At 39.2% G+C, this 24400-nt stretch overlaps 1 protein-coding gene across 1 annotated transcript; it reads right to left on the bottom strand.

The window, feature by feature from the left end:
* Positions 1 to 1866: 1866 nt before the first annotated feature.
* LOC129774064 (uncharacterized) lies at positions 1867 to 7317 on the bottom strand. The gene has a single exon (XM_055777760.1). The coding sequence runs from the start codon at positions 7315 to 7317 to the stop codon at positions 1867 to 1869; it is 5451 nt and encodes a 1816-aa protein (XP_055633735.1).
* Positions 7318 to 24400: the final 17083 nt, after the last annotated feature.

A 24400-nucleotide genomic window follows, 5' to 3' on the forward strand; every position in this document is an offset into this window, starting at 1 on the left:
CAACTTCATTTTATAATCAGATGCAATATTATCACGTATTTGCTGAACAACTGCTGAAGCATCATTAGCCATGTAGATAGCGTGCTCGTGTAAAATAGCTTTGCATTGCATTCCAGCCGGTCTTGGTTCGATACCCTTTGACGTCGTATGAACTTTTTTTTTTGCACAATCCCAAATGAAATGAGAAAAGAAAACAGAGAGAGATGTCTGCACGCATACATACAAACCATTTTTAAGCTTTTAAAACAGCTTATTATTTGCGTATTTGACTCTCCAGCACACTAAATGGCATCATTTCTGCCAAATTCTCTTGGCATGCCATGGAATATTTAGCGTTCAGATAATGTCTTTACTTGTTCTTTTGATGAAGAATCTATGCCAGTGGTACAACTGGTCCATTTTTTGTTTAAACTTGCTGATCGTTTAATTTGATACTACAAAGATACTCTTTCATATAATTATCCACAAGATAACTGGTCCACCTCAAACCTATGATTTTATGATTTATGATTTATTTATTTGTTTATTGGAGGAGGGAAGAGCCCATTCAAGTGTTGCTTATTCAAGCATTTTTTCTTAAATGGACATAAAACTTTCTGATCTTTCAACATCAACAGGTTATTAAAATCCTAATGATGCACACAGAATAAATATACAGTACATCCTTACATTTAACAGCAATATAACTTGTTCACGATAATACGGAAAATTGTTCTTGACGCCGACAAATTAATTTAGAATGCGAACGAATGACCGGTGTTACTTGTCGACACTTTATTGGGAAATAAGAGAGCTGCTGCTAACAGCTCAAGCTTTTTATAGGCTGCTGTGATCGAGATTTAAGTGGCAATGAACCGGAAGAGCAGTAACAGATCGGTTAATGCGCGTATTGTGGTAAACGAATAGAGCTAGATGCTAAAGCTAGATGCTAGAGCTAGATGAGCAAGAATTTATAGCAGCAGTCCGTCCATAAAATATGGAACGCGTAAACATGCCGGCCACCGTTAAAAAGGTGTCTTTTTAACAAAACAATCTCCTACTAATCTTGATCACTAGTAACTATTGGAATGGATCTTTAACATAGGCTTATGAATTCAGCTTATTTCAATGGGATCAGCTATAAACGATCTCTTAAAAACTATTGGATATCTGCATTTGCGTCTGTCTCTCCGCTCGTTTGGTTCGGTACGTTGTTTATTTCTGCTTCGGCTTTGATCGTCTACACCACGTGCTTCTTCGGGCGATGCGTAAGTTCGTCTTCTCCGACCATGTGATCTCTCGGCTGCCATGGTCAAACGGATTAGTACTTCTTCTAGCTAGCTGCTCAATCCTGAATGGGTGGTGCTGTGGATTCATCCTTCCCTCGTATCGATCTCTTCTCATTCTACGTCCTCGTCAAATGGGTTTCCTGGAGCGGAAGCAACCGGCCTCCACGGGAGTCCTTTTCTCTGGAATACAAATTAAACGGCTTTTTCATACAATAAATGAGAAAAAATGAATAGACTTAACCGGAGCGGAGGCAACCGGCCTCCACGGGCCCTTAGCGGGCGATGATCGTTGGCATCAAGTACTGAGCGTACTTGTACATGAGCTGATAATGCGTTAAACGTAGGGTGAGAGGATGATCAATGGAATTCGACTTCCTTCAAATTGTGGCTGGATTGATTCGTCGCATGATGACATCTCCCTTGTTGATGGATTGCTCGTGGTTGTGGGTTGGAGCAGACGTCATTGCCGCGTAGTGTTGGAGGATGAAACATAAATGAGATTTTTTGAAATTCAATGAAAAAATATGGCTTACATGGATGGGAGGTCTCATGACCTCCCATTGATGCGCAGTGTGATACTGCGATTGGTGGAAGGGTTTCAGTTCCCTCCTTGTGGACCAGCAGCTTCAGTGCTGTCAGGATGATCAGACTGTTGAACCGGTAGTACACAGATCTTGCTGATTGAACGGCGGTACTCTCCTTGGGATGTCCTCACGGTCACGACGCGGATGTGGTTGTCGTTGCCCTTGAAGATCTCCGTAATTCGTCCTACTTTCCACTTCAGCGGGGGTTGGTTGTCTTCCTTTAAAAGGACCATTGTGCCGATCTTGATGTTGTCACGCTCAACAGTCCAACGTGTGCGAGGTTGCAGCCCTGATAGATATTCGGATTGCCATTGTTTCCAAATTTTTCGAACGTATTCTTGGGTCTGCTGCCAGCGGTTTAGCCGGTTGAATGAAACCCCTTCCATACTGGGTTCCGGGATGGCCTTTAGTGAACGATGGACCAGAAAGTGCCCGGGAGTGAGCACTTCCAGGTCATTTGGATCTGAGCTTAGCTGTGTCAGGGGGCGAGAATTGAGACATGATTCAATTTGAGTAAGTAAAGTCACAAATTCGTCTTGATACAGGATGACATTTCCCAATGTGCAGCGCAGATGCTTCTTGAGCGATTTGACTGCTGCCTCCCAGAGTCCGCCAAAATTCGGGGACCTTGGCGGTATAAACTTGAAGGTTATGTTGTCGTCTTCAAAGTGGCGAGCTACCAATTTCTGATGATGCTGCGAGCGAAATAAACGAGCAAGCTCTTGAAGTTGTCTTTGTGCGCCTTGAAAATTTAGCCCATTATCGCATTCGATGAGCTCAGGTATGCCTCTGCGCGACACAAATCGCTTAAGAGCGGCGATGAAGGCATCAGAAGTGAGATCTGTCACAAATTCAAGATGCAGTGCCTTTGTCACGAGACATACAAACACAGCAACATAACATTTGACTGCTGCAGCTCGTTTGGCAGGACGAAAGTAAAAGGGACCACAATAATCCACACCAGTTCGCAGGAACGGAAATGTAGGTGTGACACGTTCTTGAGGTAATTCGCCCATTAGTTGCTCCAAGACCTTTGGTTTACAGCGGAAACAGCTGACGCAAGAATGGACTACCCTGCGAGCAATATTTCTGATTCGAAGAGGCCAAAACCTTTCTCGCACCACAGCAATCATTAGCTGTGGACCAGCATGCAGCAATTTGTGATGATAATGAATCATAATTAGGTTCGTCAGCGGATGTTTATCCGGCAGAATAATCGGATGGCGTTGATTGTAGCTTACTGGAGCATGTCGTAGCCGGCCACCGACGCGCAGTATGCCATCTACCAATATCGGGAATAACGCTTTCAGGCGCGAATTGGATTTTACTTGTTTGCACCGATGAAGTTCTGCGATATCGTTAGCGAAACGTTCCATTTGGGCTAGCTTCACTACTACTTGGGTCGCGGTGTTTATTTCCACAGTTGACAAGCACCCAATTCTCCGTTTTTTATTTTCTTTAGTACTGCTGGCATTGTGGCAGTATCGAAGTAACCAAGCAACAACACGTACCAGTTTCATAAACGACGAATATTTTGAGAACAGCTCATTCGAGGGAGTTATATGAGCAGTAAGGACAACAGTTCGTTCTTCCAACTCGTCGGAACCGAATTTCTTCTCGGTTTGACGTCCAAGTGATGGCCAAAACCGAGACGTTTGCGAAAGCCAGGTGGGACCATTCCACCACGTGGAAAACTGCTGTAGTTGAGCAGAGGTCATCCCTCTAGAAATTACATCTGCTGGGTTTTCCGATCCAGGCACATGAGACCAAATTCCACCTGCCGTTATCTGTTGGATTTCTGAACATCTGTTGGCAACGAACGTTTTCCATCGAGATGGGTTCGATGCGAACCAGTGTAGACAAATTTCTGAATCTGTCCAGAAAAAATTTTTGGTTTGAAGTTTTATACTTGTTTCAACCTTTTCGAAGAGATGGCTTAATAACAAGGTGGCACAAAGTTCTAGTCGAGGGAGACAGACTGTTCCGTTTTTCTTGTTTTTTCCTTTTGGCGCGATCTTTGATTTCGCAATCAGAAGGTTGGTTTTTATTTCACCATCAGATGACATAGCGCGAACGTAAATGCATGCTCCGTACGCTCTCTCCGATGCATCACAGAAACCGTGAATTTCTAGATTGATAGGTCTGGATATAGCTTTCGCCCATCTAGGAACAGACAGGTTGGTCAAATTTTGAAGACTCTCTCTAAACTCCATCCATTGGTGCTGCAGAGCTTCCGGTAACCCTATATCCCAGTCATAATTCTCATACCACAACCTTTGCAGTAACAACTTGGCCTGCACTACCACTGGACCTACTAGCCCAAGTGGGTCAAATAATCGTGCGATGTCCGAATAGACAATTCGTTTTGTAATTGGTAGCTGATCACTATGCGTTGGAGCTTCGAATCTGAACTCGTCAGCGACAATATCCCACTGAAGACCAAGGGTTTTTATAGGGGAAGTAGAAGCATCGATTTTCAACAAAGTGCGCTCATCCTTCAGTTGATCCGGTACGTCAGTGAGATTTTCTGGATTGTTTGATGTCCACTTGCGAAGCGAAAACCCGGCAGAATTAGTGAGATCGAGCAATTCCCTGCAGAGTTGTCGTCCTTCTTCGACAGTATCGGCTCCTGTAAGCAAGTCGTCCATATAAAAATCGCGACCAACGGCGACCGATGCGAGAGCATAGGTTGTGGTGTTATCTTCGGAAAGCTTCTGGAGGCATTTTGTTGCGAGATATGGAGCTGCAGATGTGCCGTATGTTACGGTTGTAAGCTGATAGCTTTTAATGGGTTCCGAAGGTGTGTCTCTCCATCTAATTCTTTGTAGGGGTTGATCAGACTCTTGAACTAATATTTGCCTGTACATCTTTTCGATGTCGGCAGTAATGGCAAACTGCGGTATCCTGAATCTCAATAGGATTGAGAGAAGGTCGTCTTGAACAACCGGTCCCACTAGTAGCGCATCATTAAGGGATATTCCAGAATCCGTGGTGCATGATGCGTCGAAGACAACACGAAGTTTGGTGGTGATACTGTCGGGCCTCACAACACAATGATGTGGAAGGTAATAGGTTGGAACAAGCGAGTTAGTAGACGCATCATCATCGACCAGTTTCATATGGCCCAGGTTAACGTACTCGTGAATGAAAGCAGAATATGCTTCCTTCAGCTGAGGGTTCGAATTTAAACGACGTTCTAATGAGCAGAATCGACGATCAGCAATATCTCTGGAATTCCCAAGCTGCGAAACCAATGCATCTTTCTTGGGAAGTGCGACAACGAAACGACCGGATGAGTCCCGTTTAACCGTTTTAGCGAAATGATCCTCACACTCCTTTTCTTCCAATGATTGAGTGCTCTTGATATGACACGACTCAGTTTCCCAGAATCGCGTTAGTAGATTTTCGATTGAGGCTTCTAGTACTACATTAGCTACATTGGCGACAGCAGTTCGTTGTTTCTCATCCTTCACTTTTCCTGATACCACCCATCCCAAAGCGGTGTTTTGCAAAATGGGTCCATCGGCACCGATTTTAATCTGACCATCACGCAAAAGCTCATAGAAAACTTGCACGCCAAGTATTAGGTCGATACGTCCCGGTTTGTTGAACGAAGGATCGGCTAACGTAGCATCGGAAGGCAATGTAAAGTCGTTGATATCAACTAGTTTATTAGGCAACTGCATTGTAATCTTGGACAGCACGTGAAATTTCCAGTTGTCCTCAAAATCAGCACGTTGGGATTGAACGCGAATAATGGTAGAGTATTTTGAAGTAGTAGATGACAGCCCTACTCCGCTAATAGGTATGAATTCTCTGGTACGTTTTAGTTGCAGCGTTTGCACCAGACGTTCCGAAACAAAATTCAGCTCAGAACCGGAATCCAAGAGCGCTCGAGCCCAAACGAAATTTGTTGTTGAATCATAAACTTTAACAAGTGCAGTAGAAAGCAAAACAGTGGCAGGAACTAAGCGACATATTTGATTGGTAGGCGACGAAAAGTGGCTAGTCGAAGGGGCAGTGACCGTTGGCTTTGGATTAGCAATCGGCTGACCCTGTTGGGTAGATTGTACGCTTTGCAATTGGTTATTCGGAACAGATGACGACTCATGCTGCGAACCCGCGGATGATGACGAGGACGACGACGATGGTTCAGATTGGATGGATTTATTAGTATTCATCGGGGCGGACGGACGATGCAGCATCGTATGGTGTTTTTGGTGGCATACACGACATGTTCCACCGGAGCAATTATTAGCGATATGCGACGACGATCCAAGACAATTTATGCAAAGCTTTTTAGATTTCGCTTCATCGAATCGTTGTATTGGAGTTAGCTTTCGAAAGTGTTCACACTGATATGGTGAATGTGCAGGTTTTTTACAAAATGGACACGAACTTTTAGGAACAATGGCTGAATGATTTGTGGTTAGCTTCGGTGCTTGGTAGTTTATACGCTGTGAAGGGGAGGAGCGAGAAAAATCTTGCGCTCGGGATCTAGATCCAGCTAAAGACTGCAAGACGAGTCCGTGTGAGCGAAGGAATTCAACAAGTTCAGTGTAGGTTGGAACATTTGTCGATTTACGGTGGGTCTCCCAAAGACGCAAGGTTGTTTGATCGAGGCACGAACTCATCATGAACACTAGCATCGTGCTCCAGTTTTCCGGATTTTCCCCCGCCTTTTGCAGCATTTTCAAATTACGCTCAAAATCGTCGATTAACCGATTAAGGGATTCCGCACATTCCCTTTTCATACCATCAATAGCAAAGAGTGCTTCGACGTATGACTTAACGAGAAGGTATTTATTCTCATATCGCCTATCGAGCAGATCCCATGCAACCGAATAATTGTCTGCTGTTATCTCTATCACATCAATCACACGCTTCGCATCTTTACAAAGAGATGCTACCAAATAGGAGAATTTATCTACCTGACTAAGCATGGGATTTGAGTCGATCAGGGACAGAAATGTATCACGAAACGATGGCCACTCCTTGATCGATCCGTCGAATAGAGGCAATTTGATTTCAGGCAGTTTCACTCTAGCTGTGGAAGTACGAGCAGGAATCGATTGCACTGCAGGTGAGGGGTTAGTACCATGCGATCGCAATTTGTTAGTGATAAAACCCTTTATTCTCAAGTAAATCAGCTCAAATTCTGCACGTGAATCCTGGTTCACATGTTCAATGCACATCGGATCAATTTCTCCTTCTACTTGCTGCGTTTGATCTAAAGCGGAAGCGTCAAAACTCTCTTTCAACCTGGCTTGAAACTCATCAGAGCATTCCAATTGCAATCTGGCATCCATAAATTCTGAAAAAATGCCTTCTAAACGTTCTCTCCAACCTTCAAGCATATAAATATCTCTATCTTCTTGATAAGTTTGCACTAGATGTTCTAAATTATTTAGCGAGTCTCGCAGAAAACGTTCACGTTTTTCCAGCTTCTTAAGTTCCGTAGCCATTGTGCTCGACGGTAGCAGCAGAATAATTAATCGAACCTCGCGATCCACACGTGCTTATCAAAATTCCGATAATTTTTTCTCCAATCGATCAAGCAAAAATACGAAAATATCTGCGACTCAGAAATAACGCTCGATTTGGCCTTTCTAGAAGCTCAGCTCACATGCAGCATGCAAATTGTACTTACAATCTTCGATGACTAATCCAAGCTACGCCACTCGGTATGCCCAAGCCACGCTACTCAAACCAGATAACGCCACCAGGTACAATGGATCTCTCGAACAATACAGCATCCATCGGACAATAGCAATCAGCAATACCACTTGAGAAATGCGACTTGGCGCCACTTAACAGATTTTTTTTTTTATCACACGGATTTTGGATCACTTTTGTCTTCTTTATTCTGTTCAGAATATTGGCTATTGGCCGTTGTCCAGTTAATGTCACAAAATTTCTTTGCACAACGTTTCACAGAGTTCAATCACTTTTGCCCGTTTTTGGGCACGAGAATTATTTCCCGTCAGAATATCACTAATTTTCCTATCACTTTGACACCGAATCGCGAATGCGCAAGAACAATTTTCCGCCAGAGTTCGAAGTATCCGGCTCGAAGGACCACTTTTAATGTTCACGATAATACGGAAAATTGTTCTTGACGCCGACAAATTTATTTAGAATGCGAACGAATGACCGGTGTTACTTGTCGACACTTTATTGGGAAATAAGAGAGCTGCTGCTAACAGCTCAAGCTTTTTATAGGCTGCTGTGATCGAGATTTAAGTGGCAATGAACCGGAAGAGCAGTAACAGATCGGTTGATGCGCGTATTGTGGTAAACGAATAGAGCTAGATGCTAAAGCTAGATGCTAGAGCTAGATGAGCAAGAATTTATAGCAGCAGTCCGTCCATAAAATATGGAACGCGTAAACATAACTTATTCTAATTTAAATATACTAATCTAATTTAACGGAGCACTACACGAATCTTTTTCTTGATAATAGATCGAGACAAATGAAAGTCAAAAACACTATAACAATCATTGAACACACGACACATGCTACTTATTGGTTCATTGTGGGCGTAATTTGTGCGGAAAGTAGTTATTCGCATAAAATCGTGCGAACGGAGAATTCGACGACGAATATTCAAATCAAACTTGTTCAACAAAGCAGGGCAATCGATGTGCGATTGTAGAACGTCAGACACAAAGCAAGCCTTGGAAACATTTCGTCAACTCGAAAAAAGATCGATTAGCTGACATCGATCCTCATATCTTGGGAGATTGAAACGATCGTTCCAAGGCAGTCGTCTAAGTGCAAAGCGAATTAACTTGCGTTAGATTGCCTCCACTTGTTGTATACCGTTTTGGAAATATGGTGTATGGGTACCATGGGTACTGCTGCATACTCCAATGAGGATCGAACCAACAAGCAATATAGAACTTTCAGGCAGTGAACATCACTAAATTGTTTTGCTGCACGAATAATGAAGCCAAGACATCTTGAGGCTTTGGTGGTTATAAAACCTACGAGATCTCTGAAGGTTAGGCTAGAATCTAGGAGAATGAACAAATCCTTAACCATGATTTCACGTTTCAGAGACGTATTGGCGATGGTATAATTGAAGAGAAATGCGGAGCGATTCCGAGCAAACGGAACACCTGATGTGACTGAGAATGGTTCCGATATAGTATCACCAATTTTGAAAGACATTCAACCAGATAGGAATTGAGCCAGTCGAGTAGCGTACTAGAAAAACCGAGACGTTCTAGTTTTGCTATCAAGATTTCATGATTGAGTTTATCGAAGGCTGAAGTATCAGAAACGTAGGTCAGACATTTATGCATGAGAAAGTCCAAAACAGTAAGCTCGAATAGCTTTGATGTAGCACATAAAGCAGCGATTCCTCTATAGTTGGCCAACTCACATTTATCACCCTTTTTATACACTGGGAAAACGAAAGATCTCTTCCTCATACTCGGGAATGATCCTGATGACAAAGAGTGATTGAAAATACGAGGGTCGTTCAAAAAATAAGATTCAGTACCTCAGAAATCACGGAAAAATAAAGTTAGGACAAAAAACAAGGTGATTTTCGTAATCTACATGTTATTTTCTATTTTTCTACACGTTCGAGGCATTTTTCATAGCGTGGCACGAGTTTTTCTATTCCGAGCGCGAAGCGCGTAGCGTCCAACTTTTTGAAGTACGATGTAACTGCGTCACGATTTTCTCCAATGTAATCGAATCGTTGACCGTCGAACGCCTGTTTCATCACCGGAAATAAGTGATAGTCGCTAGGGGCGAGGTCTGGGGAGTAAGAAGGATGCTCGAACACAGTCCATTTAAATTTTTTCAATTGTTCTTGAGTTACGCGAGCAGAATGGGGCCGCGCATTATCGTGGATGAGGAACACTCCTTTCGTCAATAAACCTGGCCTTTTGTTCTTAATCGCGGTTCTTAATCGGTCAAAAACTTCACAATAGTACGGTGATGAAACAGATGAAAATCACCTTGTTTTTGTCCTGACTTTATTTTTCCGCGATTTCTGAGACACTGAAAGTTATTTTTTGAACGACGCTCGTAGTTGCCAAGGGTAGTGAAATTGCAGAGCTACACCTTTTTAAAACGATTGATGATATACCATCTGGATCCGGATGAGTTGAACATTTTAAACGAGCGCAAATGGATTCAACATCGTTATGTAAGATCTGTGGATGTGGACCGATGGCTGGGCGATAAGGTACGTTGATTTGCCGCTTTAGACACCTGTTGGGGCGTTTCATTTGTGAACACAGCTGAAATTGTTCCCTGAAGAGGTCGCCAATAGATGGAAGAGAAGAAGCTCTCTTTCTGCCCAGGTTGATAGTTGTAGGAAGACCTTCCTCCTTCCGTTGTTCGTCGATGTAAAACCAGAATTTTCGAGGGTTGAATGTGAGATTCTGTTGAATTCTATGCAAGTATGAATTGAACAGTGTTTTTTTAACCGGTTTGTATCTATTGTTGCAAGCGAGGTGATACGACCATCCATGAGAAGGTTTCGTGAGACTTTTTTGAGGGCAGATCTCTTGATCGACTTCAAACGTTTAAGAGTGGAGTTGAACCATGGTGGATATATTGATTTTTTTCTAAATAGCTTAGGTGTGAATTGGTCGAGTGCGTAGAGTATGACGGAAGTAAAAATATCAACCGATGCTTCAACAGACTGGTCGCACAGCAAGTCTAACTAGCTAAGGATGCTAAGCTATTAGCATTTTTTGTGAAGAATCTGACATTCCTGGGAACGAATTGCGTGCTTTTTCGTCAAAGTTGAGTTAATTTACGTCAGATAGTGTAGTTCACTTCTATTTTGTATGAAAATGTCAAAAAATACATTTTTCAGTGATTTCAGGACGATTCTTTTAATTTGAAAAAATAAAAAAAAATGGGGTGCCAAATTTATACTCAGGCATCTCGGGTACTCGAATTTGAGTTGTTTCACTTCTACGCTCAAAGCTCCGGGCCAAATCAAGATTTTTGAAATCGGTTTGCGTGGAAATGTCTGCAATAGATCCCTTCAGTCGTGACAGTTCATGACGTAATATGAAGAAATTCCGAGCATTGGCCAAGAGCTAAGTCCAGAAAACAAAATGGGCTACCGAATTTGTACCAGTATATATCTATATAAAATCTATATAAAATAATATAAATTTATCTATATAAAATAGATAAATAAAAACCGTTAAGCACGAATGCATTCGAGAAGCAATTTTTAGTAAAATAAATTTACATGAAACTAATTCAACTTAGTTGACTTATTGAACGAGTTATTCTATGATTTTTCAATTGCAGCATTTAATGGACAGTGCAATAAAAAGGGCTACACTATTTGCAACTGAATAACAATAACAGACTATGGAATGATGATTACATTTTTATTCCAAATCATGTTCAATGTATGTTTTTCTGTTGAAAATACTACCCTCTGAAAAATAGTTCTCACCAACCGAGTGAAGGGCTATGTTGAGCCACTAAATTGCTCGTTTTCAGATTTATTATGTAATAACGATGCTTTATGCGTTGTACTGATTTATAGATATAAGTTATTTTCTCTCCGTTTTTTTGTAAACAATCAATCCAGCGATGCAAAACAAACAAAGAATATTTGTGCAAACGAGTAACAGTTTTTGTTCATCCATTGATTATAACTATACATCGAAACAGCAGTAATTTTGCAATTAGTTATGGTGAAAATTGAAGCTATGCCATATGGACTGAAAATTGCAAATTTATGCAAACGATATTGTATGCTAATTTCGTAAACATTACACAGCGATAAATATATGATTTTCGCTTAATCCCATCATGATTAATTAAAACCGTTCAATTTCACCGTTCGAGAGTAAACGTTGTAATAAATTTTTCAATCGAGCCGAATTCCGAATGTTGCAGATGCTGCTGTGCGAATGTTTTGTACCACTGCATTATTGTCCGGCAAATGAATTGATCACTCTCGTATCACGTGGTGTATGACACGGGCTACGTGTGGTTAATTTCGGGGTGCTAATTAGATTACGGCGGAGAGCAGAATGCATACAACGTTCGATAAATTCATTATCGCTCATCGCACACTGGACCATGCTAATGATGCGGTTGTGTGGGAAATGCACACATTCAGCAAATGACGTGTTGTATCCAGGCTCCGGTTAACACATGTGTACATAACTTGTCCATTCGATTCGTTTCGGGGTCGTTACCTGGGAAATCGATAAATCCACAAATGAATTCGCCGCATTCCGACACGAATTGATTGCATCAAGCGGTGGCATGATGAATGGATTAGTAATTGATCTTGAATGGGCTCCGCATATTCTGATGACATTAATTACCCGCAGTTCATGGAACGTAATCTGTTAAATGCAATAATTCCGTACAAATAAGCTGGCCCTTAATTCGACAAATTGAGTTTAATTTTATTTCCGATTCCTTTTGAACCTGTTGTGTTAAATTGTCTATAATTTTTAATTGTGGGCTTGTTACATTATTTCGTTTTCGATATGCCGAACGAAGAAAGACACCCCCAAAGCTATTTGTGAATAAAACTTCAGTCACTCAGAATCCAGCGTGTCTAGTGTTTAATCCTGTGATATTTTGACGTAGGTAATTAGTAGACCATTTTACCATTTCAGCATCGTTGATTCATTTTTTAGAAAAACAAAAAATTAACGGGGTACTTTTAGGGTAAAACAAAATCAGGTACTTACGTATTAGCGTCACCGGAGCCGAAATACAATAGATAGCAATTTTATTGTACACACTGGCACTTAGATATCTTTTGTAGTGTTGCTGCCTTGTTGTTTGTAGTGTTTTATCATTTTTTACTGTTACGAAATGCGATTTTATGATTTGCGGTATTTAAGTATGAACGTATGCCGTCCGATTCGGATTGTACCCAAAATCACTTCATGGTTTATTAAAAAACCATAATGAAAACAAAAAACAAATAATTAATAGTCAATATGACTCCCTTTGGCTTCGATAACAAACTGACAACGCCCAACAAACGCTATAGAAAACGTGGAACACAAATCTGATTGTTTTATAACGAATATTCCAGACGCAACTCTAAGAATTAGAAACTATAGATACAAGACTGTGAAGACCGTATAAATAGGGCACAACATGTTCAGTAAAGTCAGTCGTAAATATACCTTTGATCAGTACAGATCATCGTCTCGACTATAATCGATCTCATCGTTTCTTCATCATCAGCGGGTAGCCAGTCTACTCTCTACTACACCCAAAATTGATTTTTAGCTAATGTTTTGTCATCCCGATTTATTACATTAAATGAGCGTAAAAATGACGGAAAATGCCATGACTCACAAATACTGGTAAGCATTTGTATAATATACATGGTTCGGCAACAGAAGATTAATACGAGCGAGCGAAACAAAAGACACGTTTTAAATAAGCATGCATTATTGGCCACGGCCCAGACCGAGATGGTTATAGATCTCTTTTATCCTGGAAAGTAATTTCTATGAGTAAAATTAGAAAACACTTTCCAACCTCAATTTGTAATGAGATGTATTATTATTACATTATACTCCAACAGCATCATTAGCTATGTGGATAGCGTGACCGTGTACAATAGTCTTGCAGGCCTTGGTTCGATTTCCGTTGACGTCGTTTGGACTTTTTTTTTTGGGAGCAATCCCGAAAAAGATGGAAAAAAAAGAAAGAGATGTCTACTTCCATACATACAAACATTTTAAAGCGTTGGGGGACATATGACATTATTTCCCTTATTTACGCTTCTTACGCACAAACTGACATGTTTTCTATCGAAAATAAAATGCTTTCTGACAACGCTAGTTTGGGTGTATTCTCTGGAACTCTGCTCAGAAATCTTGTTGAAAAAAAGAAAGGCTCAGAAAGGCTTGTTGACATGGTCCCTCGCAACCTGAAGTCGTTTTCTTTGTTGGTGTTGCTGATCATCAGTTGCCTTTTGGCGAAGTAGCTCTTCAGATTCCGTTCCACCAAGCGTAGTTGAATGGTACGATTGGAGAGGTCCAGATCCAACTATTCTCTAATCGCCTGAAGCATCGGATGCTCCCGAATGACCAGCTGGACCGCACCATGACTTACTCCATACATCTCAGCAATGTTTCGTAAAAACTACTTACGCTGGAAGTCACGCACAATCAAATTTCGGACCTGTGCTGAAGATTGATTCCCATTCATTTTTCGAAAGCTACCTCAGCGTCAAAAACACATCATTACGCACGGAAAGTTGACTAAACAGCTACTAAAATTATGTTTATGTTAGATGTAAACAACCTACTGTCAAACCGCGTAAGTAATCGATGAAGAAAACACGGTGAAACATATTTACGCAAATGGATTTTTTTATGTTATACCCTAACAATACAAATTTAGGAACAAAAGTCATTATTTTTTCCAATAAATAAATCAACTAAATTGGCAAAATGATCTACAAATCATTTACTGTTACGTATTATTGACTGAAATACCAAAATTTTCAATATTGGAATACTGTGATTTCAAATAAGGGTGGATCATCATCTTGACATAATATTACTTAAGTCATTTTTTTTTTTATAATTACTTGGTAGAGACTTCTTTTGCCAAATAACACGTCCTAAGTGGCAAGCTCTGGAATTCGGGTGACTACAGGTCAAATTGGAAGAAATATCGGTACTTACGTATTAGCGTCATTGGAGCCGAAATTCAATACACCCATACCTCGGTATACGGCCGCTCTTTCTACGGCATTTCGCTATAACGGCCCTCTTCAATTCAGGCACGTTTTCGGGCCAAAAATGTCTCATTATAACGGCAAAAAAACATTTGAGGATTGGTTCAAAAATCTCTTTTGTACAGACGTGAAAAAATATTTGTGCGGCAATAACTTAAGCAACAAAAAATTGGGATATGTATACTTACACATATTCTATGTAACATAGTTGTTTCATTTTTGTTTACAGCGTATTGTTGGTTTTTATGTATGTATGTTATGTATGCTTTATGTTTATGTTATGTATGTATTTTTGATTTAAACGGAATAAATATAAATGAACTATTAAATAAAAATAAAAAGATAAAATGCATTTTGAATGATAAACCATGTTACATATTTAACAAATTTTGAACCGATCTGATTGAATTTGTATCAGAATATTGATTCCTTATACGGCTTTTCGCTTTGCGGCCAAATTTCGCGGAACGTATCTAGGCCGTAAAACGAGGTATGGGTGTAGATAACAATTTTATTTTTCGCACGGGCATTCAGTTATCTTTTGTATTGTTGTTGCCTTGTTGTTTGCACTATTTTACTATTTTTAGTGCTATGAAAATGCGTATTTGGGAATCGTTCATTCTGAGAGTCGCGTTCGTACTCCTGGTACGATTTTCGATTCAATGCTAATTTACTCCAAACTTTGAAAAAACGGCTAGAGTAAACGGCTAAACGTATCACAATGAAACGTTCACAAATGTTTAGGGAATACACTAGGCTTAAAATTTGCCTACAAACATTAGAACTTACTGCAATATTTGCAGAATTACTGCAAATTTTGTAAAGCACTATAAAAATACTGTGTTTGGCACATTTTTCCATAAAAGTCTGGAAAAGTAACAAACTATCTTTGTGCAGAATTGATTGGAGTTTCCAAAACTGCCTTTCGATTTGCGGTGCAATGGTTTTTTATTGAATAATTCATCATCGAAGATGAAGGGGTAATTTATTATTCAAACTGAAATATCTCTGCATGGAAATATCCTACAGGAACGTTCTAGGAACCACATGAATTCTGGTTGATGAGGTTCATTCAATTTGCTACTGAATCGGTTAGCGAAGAATTGTGTTAGTCCACAAAAATTTTGAAAAAAACAAAGAGAAATATATTTTTTCATTTCTTCCATTTCTTCATTGTTGTCCACCACTCCTACACACATCAAGATAAAAATATGTACGTAAAATATTCTAATACCTGAAAGTTGTGGCTTCAAAATGATGTACATTCCATCGATATGTGTTGATTTTTCACGAAGCTACAGCTTGTCAAGAATCTCTTGAAATTTCCGACTTCGCACTCTGTTCCTCTAATTTTTTTGTCGAGTGTATAATTCTTATCTGCTTCGAGCTATATGCAAATTAAATATAGAGACTTTGATCTACGCGATAATGTGTGAGCGATAGCAAATCATTTAGGATACGGAATGTTTAATTGTCGCAACCAGGGCTGTCACATTTATTTCTGTAAAATTTTATGAAAACAATTTGTATATCTATATTTTTAGCCAAAAAATCTGTATCAAAAAGTTAAGGGAAAAAATGATAACAAAGATTTATTTTCACTTTGAACTTATATTTCTTATCTATGAGTTGTCAAAGTCGTGTCAATCAACAAAATAATTCATAGAAAAGTTTTTCTCCTCTGAATTGTATGATGTTTATACATGGTTTTGTTGAACTTTGTCTTCAAAATTTTCTTCAGTTTCATCCTTGACGCTCCTTCTTGAGTCGATACATAATTTGAAAATAGAATCCATAATTGTGCGAGCCAACCGATTTCCGGACTTTGGTTTGTTGGCATTATAAAGCGAAAATATTCGCTCAAAACACGCTGATGAATATCATAAAAAATGACTAACAAACAACCTTAGCATAGGATACACAAATTTCCCATCACGCCTTTTGACATCCAACAGTTGGGACCAAGTTATATCTGAGTCACTTAATTTTTTCCCCATAAGATTCGGCTTGAGTAGCCTGAATTCGTATTCCATGTTTTGTCTATTACCTGCTTCAACGAATTGAGAAAATTTGATTTATCTTGACCGTACTCTTAAAATTTAAGATAACAACTACGTCAGTACGTAGATTAGTTAACCCTCAGTCATCTGTAATCGTTCTGGATTTTAGATACTGAATAACAAAAGCGCTACGAATTTTATTTTGTAAGGCACCCGAATTCTAAATTTCCAATCATACGGTGTTAAATGGCCCAGCAGAAGTATAATATACCCATGAGTTGTTTCTCTCAGAGACTATAAAGCTCAGAGAAACAGCTTGTATGAATGAGAGATTCCATCAATCTATTCCCTTCATGCCTACCAGCGAAGAGAAGAAACCGTTTCTCCGGTGAGTGTGTTCTCCCAGTATTCGTGTATTAATTCTTCAGTCCGCGCTCTTGTTTTCCTGCATTCTCTGAGCACATAGTATATATACCAAATGTGAAGACATGTTTTCGTTTTGAAGACATTTAATTTTGTGAAAACATACTGAGGTCATTTCAAAGTATGTGAAAACAGTTGTTTGTGTGATCTATCGAACATGATTTAGAAATATCGTGATGTTTTGCTCATTTTTGTTCATTATGATTACATTTGAAAGAATTTATTCGTGCCATGCAAAGATATTTGAAAACATCATCTGGCATCTCTCACATCCAAGCTATTTCTCTCGTGAGAATGTTATCCGGCCAAAAGCGAGCATATTGTCCCGATCGAGGGTATGCCATATTGCCCGATGGTAAGCTGATGCGGAAAATATCAATTGAGAAAGAAATGAATCCTTTCTCACCATTTTCTTCATCTGAGATATTCACTGGGAACTCGACTCAATAAATATGACCCACAGTTATCGCCTCTGAATCGGTTTCTAGCAGCAAAACCTTATAGAAATAATGTAGAAAATTACATCGAAAATCGCTTCCAGAGAAAAATATTTTTCTTATTTTTTTAAAGCATGTTACAAATGTAAAACTTGCATGGTGGGATTCTATCATTGACTAGCACGATTGCATGTATCCATTGCATTTCTATGCATGCTGGTTTACGAGAAAATCAGGCGGGTCAAATTGCCTGGTAGGTGCGTTTTAGACACATCTCCTCTATCTGAGTTCTGCGCCGGGTACATTTGGCGCTGTCGTGCTTATGAATTTTGTGTTCTTCGCACCAAGATAGAATACGAGCTTTCTTTGAGCGGGCGCTGATTAAAATTAAATTCAAGCGCTGCGTTTGTTTTCTGAAGACTGCCTATAGGCAGTCTATACGCTATAGCGTATGTCAAACCACGTTGAACTCAAACATCGATGCATGCACACGTAAGAGAGGAACGAATTCGTTTTGTGGGAAGTCGCTTCAAAATGCAATGAGAACAATTTGACTGGGAAGAATGAAATGATATAGTCGAGTCGGTAGAGGGAGATAGCGACTAAACGCCCGACTGGCTGTTTAGTCATTCTGGCGGAGAAACTGCGTGAAGAAGCCAAAAGTCATTACTAACTGAATACGGATATAGTCAGTCAGATAGTCAGCTGACTATCCTCAGTTGACTATGACTATGCAGAGCCCTGATGATGATGATGGTCCCGCCTCCTTCCCCTACAGCGGTTTGAGTATGAAGTAAAGACAAAATCGATTTGAAGGTCAACTTTCTAGCTGTATTAAATCCTTTTCCAGCTTCTCCTACATCGATACCAATGCAAACTTCCTCGACTTCTTCAGGAAGTCTTCAAAATCTTTCACATCAAGGTCAGCCTCTACGAATCGCTGCTCTTCAAACATAAGTTACCCAACATGATCATCAATAACATTCTTGTCTCATTATAAAGTTCGCGAAATTGAGAGCCCTTCTGATTGAAAAGTGCAATTGACGTTATTGATGAGCGGTAGAACAAAGTTTAGGAACAGCATAATCGGTTTAGTCATAGGATCGTTTAAATGAGTCAGCGGAACGATTGTCGAATTGATCATGATCATACTTAACTTGGAACGAAAAGAATAGTTTAAGCTCTTGAAATCGTTCAAGATTTTGCTTAACAACTGCCTCCAACGAAAGCCATTTCGTTGCGTTGCGTTCAACATTTTTATAAATCAAGGAATCTATGTATACACTACCATAAATTTTATATTTAAAATTAAATTTGAAAAATCTGTAAATTCTGCATCTTTGCAGAAACTTTGTAATTCTGTGTACACAGACTCTGTATCTGAAATTTGGCGAAACAGAATATTCTGTATATGTGGCAACCCTGGTCGAAACATTGCATAGTTTTCTTTGTCGAAAATTCGGAGGCCTGAAAGGTAACCACAATGATTGATTCCAACGCAAATTTTTTGAAGAGCTAATTTATCGTTTCAGAAAACTTTGACACTCTGAAATCCCGAATTAGTCTTAAACCCTAAAACATTTTCCTTTTCAATCAATAACGTAGTATTTTTAGTACAAATGATAGTTGTATCTGAGAATTAATAATTATGATACAAGTTTACCCGTAAGCCAGAAAACTTCACTGCGAAATGCTCTGTCGGTGAGAATCAGTCGGCAAAACATCGGCCACAAGATCAGAAAACGTGTTACGGTTGGATACATCGTCTGCAACGCACCGCTAATAGATTCATTCATTCCTACTAATTATCGGCTTATAGCATATGCATGTCTGAATGTCTAGCAGATATCGGACATGCCTCGATTTACCACTGCGTTTGCAAACACTAAACATTGGCCTGAGCGGAGGAGCGCACATGCATGCATCCGGCTAATGCAGCCAATAAAGACAAACCAACCAGCCATCTCTCTCTCGCCCCCAGTACACTTTGAGAATCATCTTTTATGCTCACTTAGAATTCACTTTCACACAATAACAACATGAAATAAAACACCAAAAGCTCATGCAGCCGGAACCAGAAGTCATCAAAAATTTATAACCGCACTTGTGCGCCATCTGCACACACTAGAGAAGTTTCAATTTAGCACACAGGAAGTGCCACTTGACCGGAGCAGTATAGAGAGGTAGAGCTCACACGAGTCGAGGATCGGTTTCGAAACCGTATGATAGGGTACGTTTGTATACACAACTTCAAGATCAAAATTGTTCAGAAATAAACGTTTTACTGTTATAGCAAACACATCCATAGAAAAAGTATGAACATAATAAAGATACCTTATGATAGACAAGTTCTCCCCACGATAGGGTAGGTCATAGCAGAGAGAAAGGCAGTTGTCTTGAAATCTCTGTCTATCAAACAACAAGGCACACTCTCTTCATACTAAGTTGTTTCGAAATTGTTTTGTTTCGTTAGCTATGCTCAGCACAATGCTGCGTTGCTGGTTGTGCAAATATTGTCGCAAAGTATCCTCGTCCTCACGGACCTCAAAAACAGACACCCATCACAGCCAACCACCCACGAGACCAACCCGATTGCACCGCAAGCTCCGGTGTATTGTTTCTCCTTTGTGCTCCCCATTCATTTAATGGTGTTTGGTCCGGCTCAGTACGCTTCGGTGCAGTCAACCTCGGACCGGTACACAAAAAGAGCGAGAGGAGAGGAAAAGGATTTCCTGGGCTTAATTTTCCTCCGGCAAACACACCAACGACTACTAAAATGTCCGATGGCGTGCTAAATCGAGTTGAACGAGGGTAATCTTGAACGTTTATCGACGGATGCCTGCGAGTTGTTATGATGTCTGTGAAATACGTTTAGAATTTTCCGGTTCAGAAACATACGTTTAAATAAATCTGTTAGTCACTATCGAAACGTGTATTAAATTTTATTAAACATGACATACTACTCGGTGGTAAAAATGGCCATCATCATCAATGGGGGTTGAGGGGAACAGCTTAAAATAACAACAATGCAGTGCTTACCATCAATATTTTTTTTTCAACAACTTTTGCAACAAACATTTTTCAATCAGCTGTAGTGTTGACACACGAGGGTTGTTTGAAAAGTCCGTGCGAAAATAGAAACTAATAATTATTTAGAGTTAATTTTTCAACATAGTCACCTTTTAGATTCATACGACACGTCCAACGCTGCTCTAGTTTGTCTATTCTTTCCAAGTAATAAGACTTGTCCAAGTCTGAAAAATAGCCACTAGTTCCTGCAATCACCTCCTCGTTAGAATAAAATCTTTTCCCGACAGTCATCTTTCGAATTGGGAGACAAATAGTAGTCCGAGGGAGCCAAGTTTAGAGAATAGATGCGATGTGATACGAGTTAGAGCCCTATTTTGATTAATTTTATAACCACACCTGCTGAGGCGTGAGCTGGTGCATTGTCGTTATGGAGCAATTCCAAATGAAATCGTCCTAAAAATGCCGATTTTAAAAACATGTATTATTGATTCGAATCGAAGTTTGTATTCCATTTGGTTTGGAAGAAATTCAAGTTTTCCACATCAATTGGGAATATTTTAACTCAAGTGTAACTTTTAAATAGGGCGTGTCGATTTTAGTTAGAGAAATCTTTGATAATTTATATCTAAAAAACTATGAGTCGTGCCGAAATAGTGTATGTATTGATGTTCAAACGTAAAAAATATATATACATTTTATATTATATCATTTTGTATTTATTTTTCTTATTTGTGGGTTGTTAAAGTCGTATCTATATAACAAAATAAATCATAAAAAAGTTTTCTCATAATCCTTATAAATTGGTTTTGTTGAGCTTTGCCTTCATGTATATTCAAAATTGATTTTTGTTCTCAAATCTGTAAATTCTGTATCTTTGCTGAAAATTTGTAATTCTTTATGTACATATTCTGTTTCTCAAATTTGGCGAAAAACCTGTGAAAAACAGAATATTCTATATACAGGTTTTTACAGATTAAACGCTCACACAAAAAAATCGATCAGCTCCTTATAAAAAAAAATTTCCGCTCCATCGATGGTAACACTCCTACTCGTTCGATTGATCGGATAGTTTTTAGTGTCATGTACAATTTACAAGAACGTGTATTTTTAGTGAAATCGTATTACTCTAGCAACCGAAGCCTTAATGAAACTTTTTCCTCTTATGGTAAGAATTTCAACATTTCTCGTCCTGGGGGTACGTGAAGGACCGTTGCTATGTTACTAAGCCACAAACTATGGAGGAACTTGGAGGGAAGACCCTGTATAACCTACCCATTTTTTTGAGGATCACTTTGTGCTACCGAAAGGAAGATTAGGATGTTACAAGTGAAATCTCCTTTTATTAGCACATGTTTATACGACGTTTGTGTTATTCCCAAGGAGACTTTGAATTCGGAATAAGATTATATAGTCTGCACCACAACCAAGAGGAAACTTCTATCAATACGATCAATGGCATGGTAAAATCACAAGCGTTAAGTCTTCCTGCTTTGTATTTGGAATTAAACTAGACAATTCTACGTCAACCGCAGCGAAAATATTTTTGTTCAAATGCGAGAATTTACTATTGTACAGTCCTTTGAAATCGCCGAAGAAATGTTTCTAATTTCAGTATGATTATTTAGGGTGCAATCCTAATGTCGGATCAATAGTGTTTGGTTTTTGCTTTGGAAACAATCTCCATGTTAAAACCAACAGAAAAGCAGATTTGTTTCTGTCGTTGGTTCTCTCAAATGTTCTCGAGAAGCGATTTTGAAGAAGTAGTATTTTGAGCTTTATATCAGTATCATAGTGGGATTATTACATACATGATGAAACAGATTTCCATACGCTTTAGAACAAATGGAATGAAAAAGTACGAGTTTTTGTTTTAGTAGCTTTAACCCACCATTTCATACAGTTGCCATAGCCGAGCTTTTCCTGCAGCCAACGATTGCATATATTTTCAAACTCTAAGATGTATTGGTAGGAATAGGGGTAATCAATACTACGTAAATTGAATTTGGAACAAACTGAAGAGAGCGATACAAATAATTTTTCGGGCAATGTTAATGAAAAAATCAATGAAAAGAAAACAACCGCTAACACTAAAAAACCTATTTGCATTTTTTTAAGTTACAGAAATGTCCACTTGTTCACGGTGTAGGGGAGGGGATACAAAGTATTTCCACGTAGACACAAAATAAATGTTGTATAAAGAAAAAACTACATCTATATTCAAAATTTAATGAAATCTGTTCTCCACTTTCAATAAGTTTTGAATTTTCCGTCACTGCCGAACATCCATATTTTTCTCATGTGGTTGAGCTACTTCACTTTAATCTGTATTTTAGAGGTATCGAAATTACGCGTCGGCATTCTTGAATATCATACGTTTACTAATTCAATTATTTCGATAATCTCTTATAGTGGGAAAGAGAATAATATTTGGTGAAAAATTTTACTACGCATAACAGTTCGGCTGAAAAGTTTATAAGGTAACACAGTAAAACTATTTTTTTTTTGCAAAATTCAATTTTATTGTTCAACATAATTGCCTCCTAAGGCGATACAGCGATTATAGCGATCTTGCAACTTTTCGATACCATTTTTATAGTACTCTTTCGATTTTTCCTCAAAATAGGCCTCAGTTTCGATAATCACTTCATCATCGGTCTTACGTTTCTTGCCAGCGAGCATTCTCTTCAGGTCTGCGAACAGAAAGTAGTCGCTGGGGACCAGATCTAGAGAATACGGTAGATGCGGAAGCAATTCGAAGCCCAATTCGTGCAATTTTGCCATCGTTTTTCGAAACTCGGATTTTTCTATTTTTTCCACAAAAACAAAAGTTGCTTCACTCTCAATGCTGTAACTCACGAACCAATTGACCGATTGCTGTCAAATTTTGACACGTATCCATTGATAGATGGTGCTTTGTGAAAGTCAAGTAAATTTTTGCAAGAGGCGCCATCTAGACGTTAACCTTATGAACTTTTCAGCCGAACTGTTATGATGCGATCTCAGCCATAACACAGTCATAGAACATTTATAGTTTTGTGTTATGCATATCTAGAACTCGTTTCATATACAAAAAGAGACCCTCAGTTTACCCTGTATGTATAATTGAGTAACACGTCAAAAGTTATACCCTTATAGATAACAGAAAAGGACATAACTATAAATCTCAATGTTTAGTCCAATACCTTTACAAAATTTCATATTGATACGTTCAGTCGTTTTTCGTTTCTCGATCGATTAACAGTGGATTAACGGGTGTTAAATAAAAAATGAGATTTTTTTCAATCACATATAAAAAAAATATTTTTTTCATCGATTTCAGTATTTTTTATTAATAACATAATGTATTTTCTTCAAAAAAACGTCAGTGAATGTTTGAGTAAGGGCCGTGGTCTGGTGTTCGACCCAACTTTGTCGCGATGCTCTCACAAGAACGTTGTACGTTGTTACGTTCATTTTCCGGATACAATTCCGGATTCTTATAGTCAGTTGCTTCGTGTCCTTGGCCCTCCAATAGTTTTTATACACTAGGGCACTGAGTGAGCCAAAGAAATCCACTATTGGGAGGCACAGGGGCAAGTTTGTTGGGTTACGATCTTTCGGCACGAGCGGTATCTTTTTCTCCTCAAGATACGCCAGCGTCTTCTTGGCGTAATGGGAAGACGCCTTGTCCGGCCAGAAGACGTACTTCCCATCCGCGTGATGCTCGTTCAGGAACGGCAGCAGGATTTTATCGAGTCACTCTTCTCGATAGATTTGTTGGTTGATTGCCAGACCGCTCGGCTTAAACCAAGGCTTTGAAATGCCTCGGTCGGAAATGGCGATGTACAACATAACCTTTTTTTTAAACTTGTGCTTGAGCTTGTATTTCACTTCAGGCGGTGTGGATGACTTGTCGCTGGAGTAGTAATTATCATTTCCTGGAAAATGCGTTTTGGA

This window comes from Toxorhynchites rutilus, chromosome 3, assembly GCF_029784135.1.
Source record: "Toxorhynchites rutilus septentrionalis strain SRP chromosome 3, ASM2978413v1, whole genome shotgun sequence".
NCBI classification, from domain to species: Eukaryota; Metazoa; Arthropoda; class Insecta; order Diptera; family Culicidae; genus Toxorhynchites; species Toxorhynchites rutilus.

Coding starts and splice junctions, on each gene's coding strand:
- LOC129774064 (XM_055777760.1), bottom strand. CDS start 7,317: ATGGCTACGGAACTTAAGAAGCTGGAAAAACGTGAACGTTTTCTGCGA.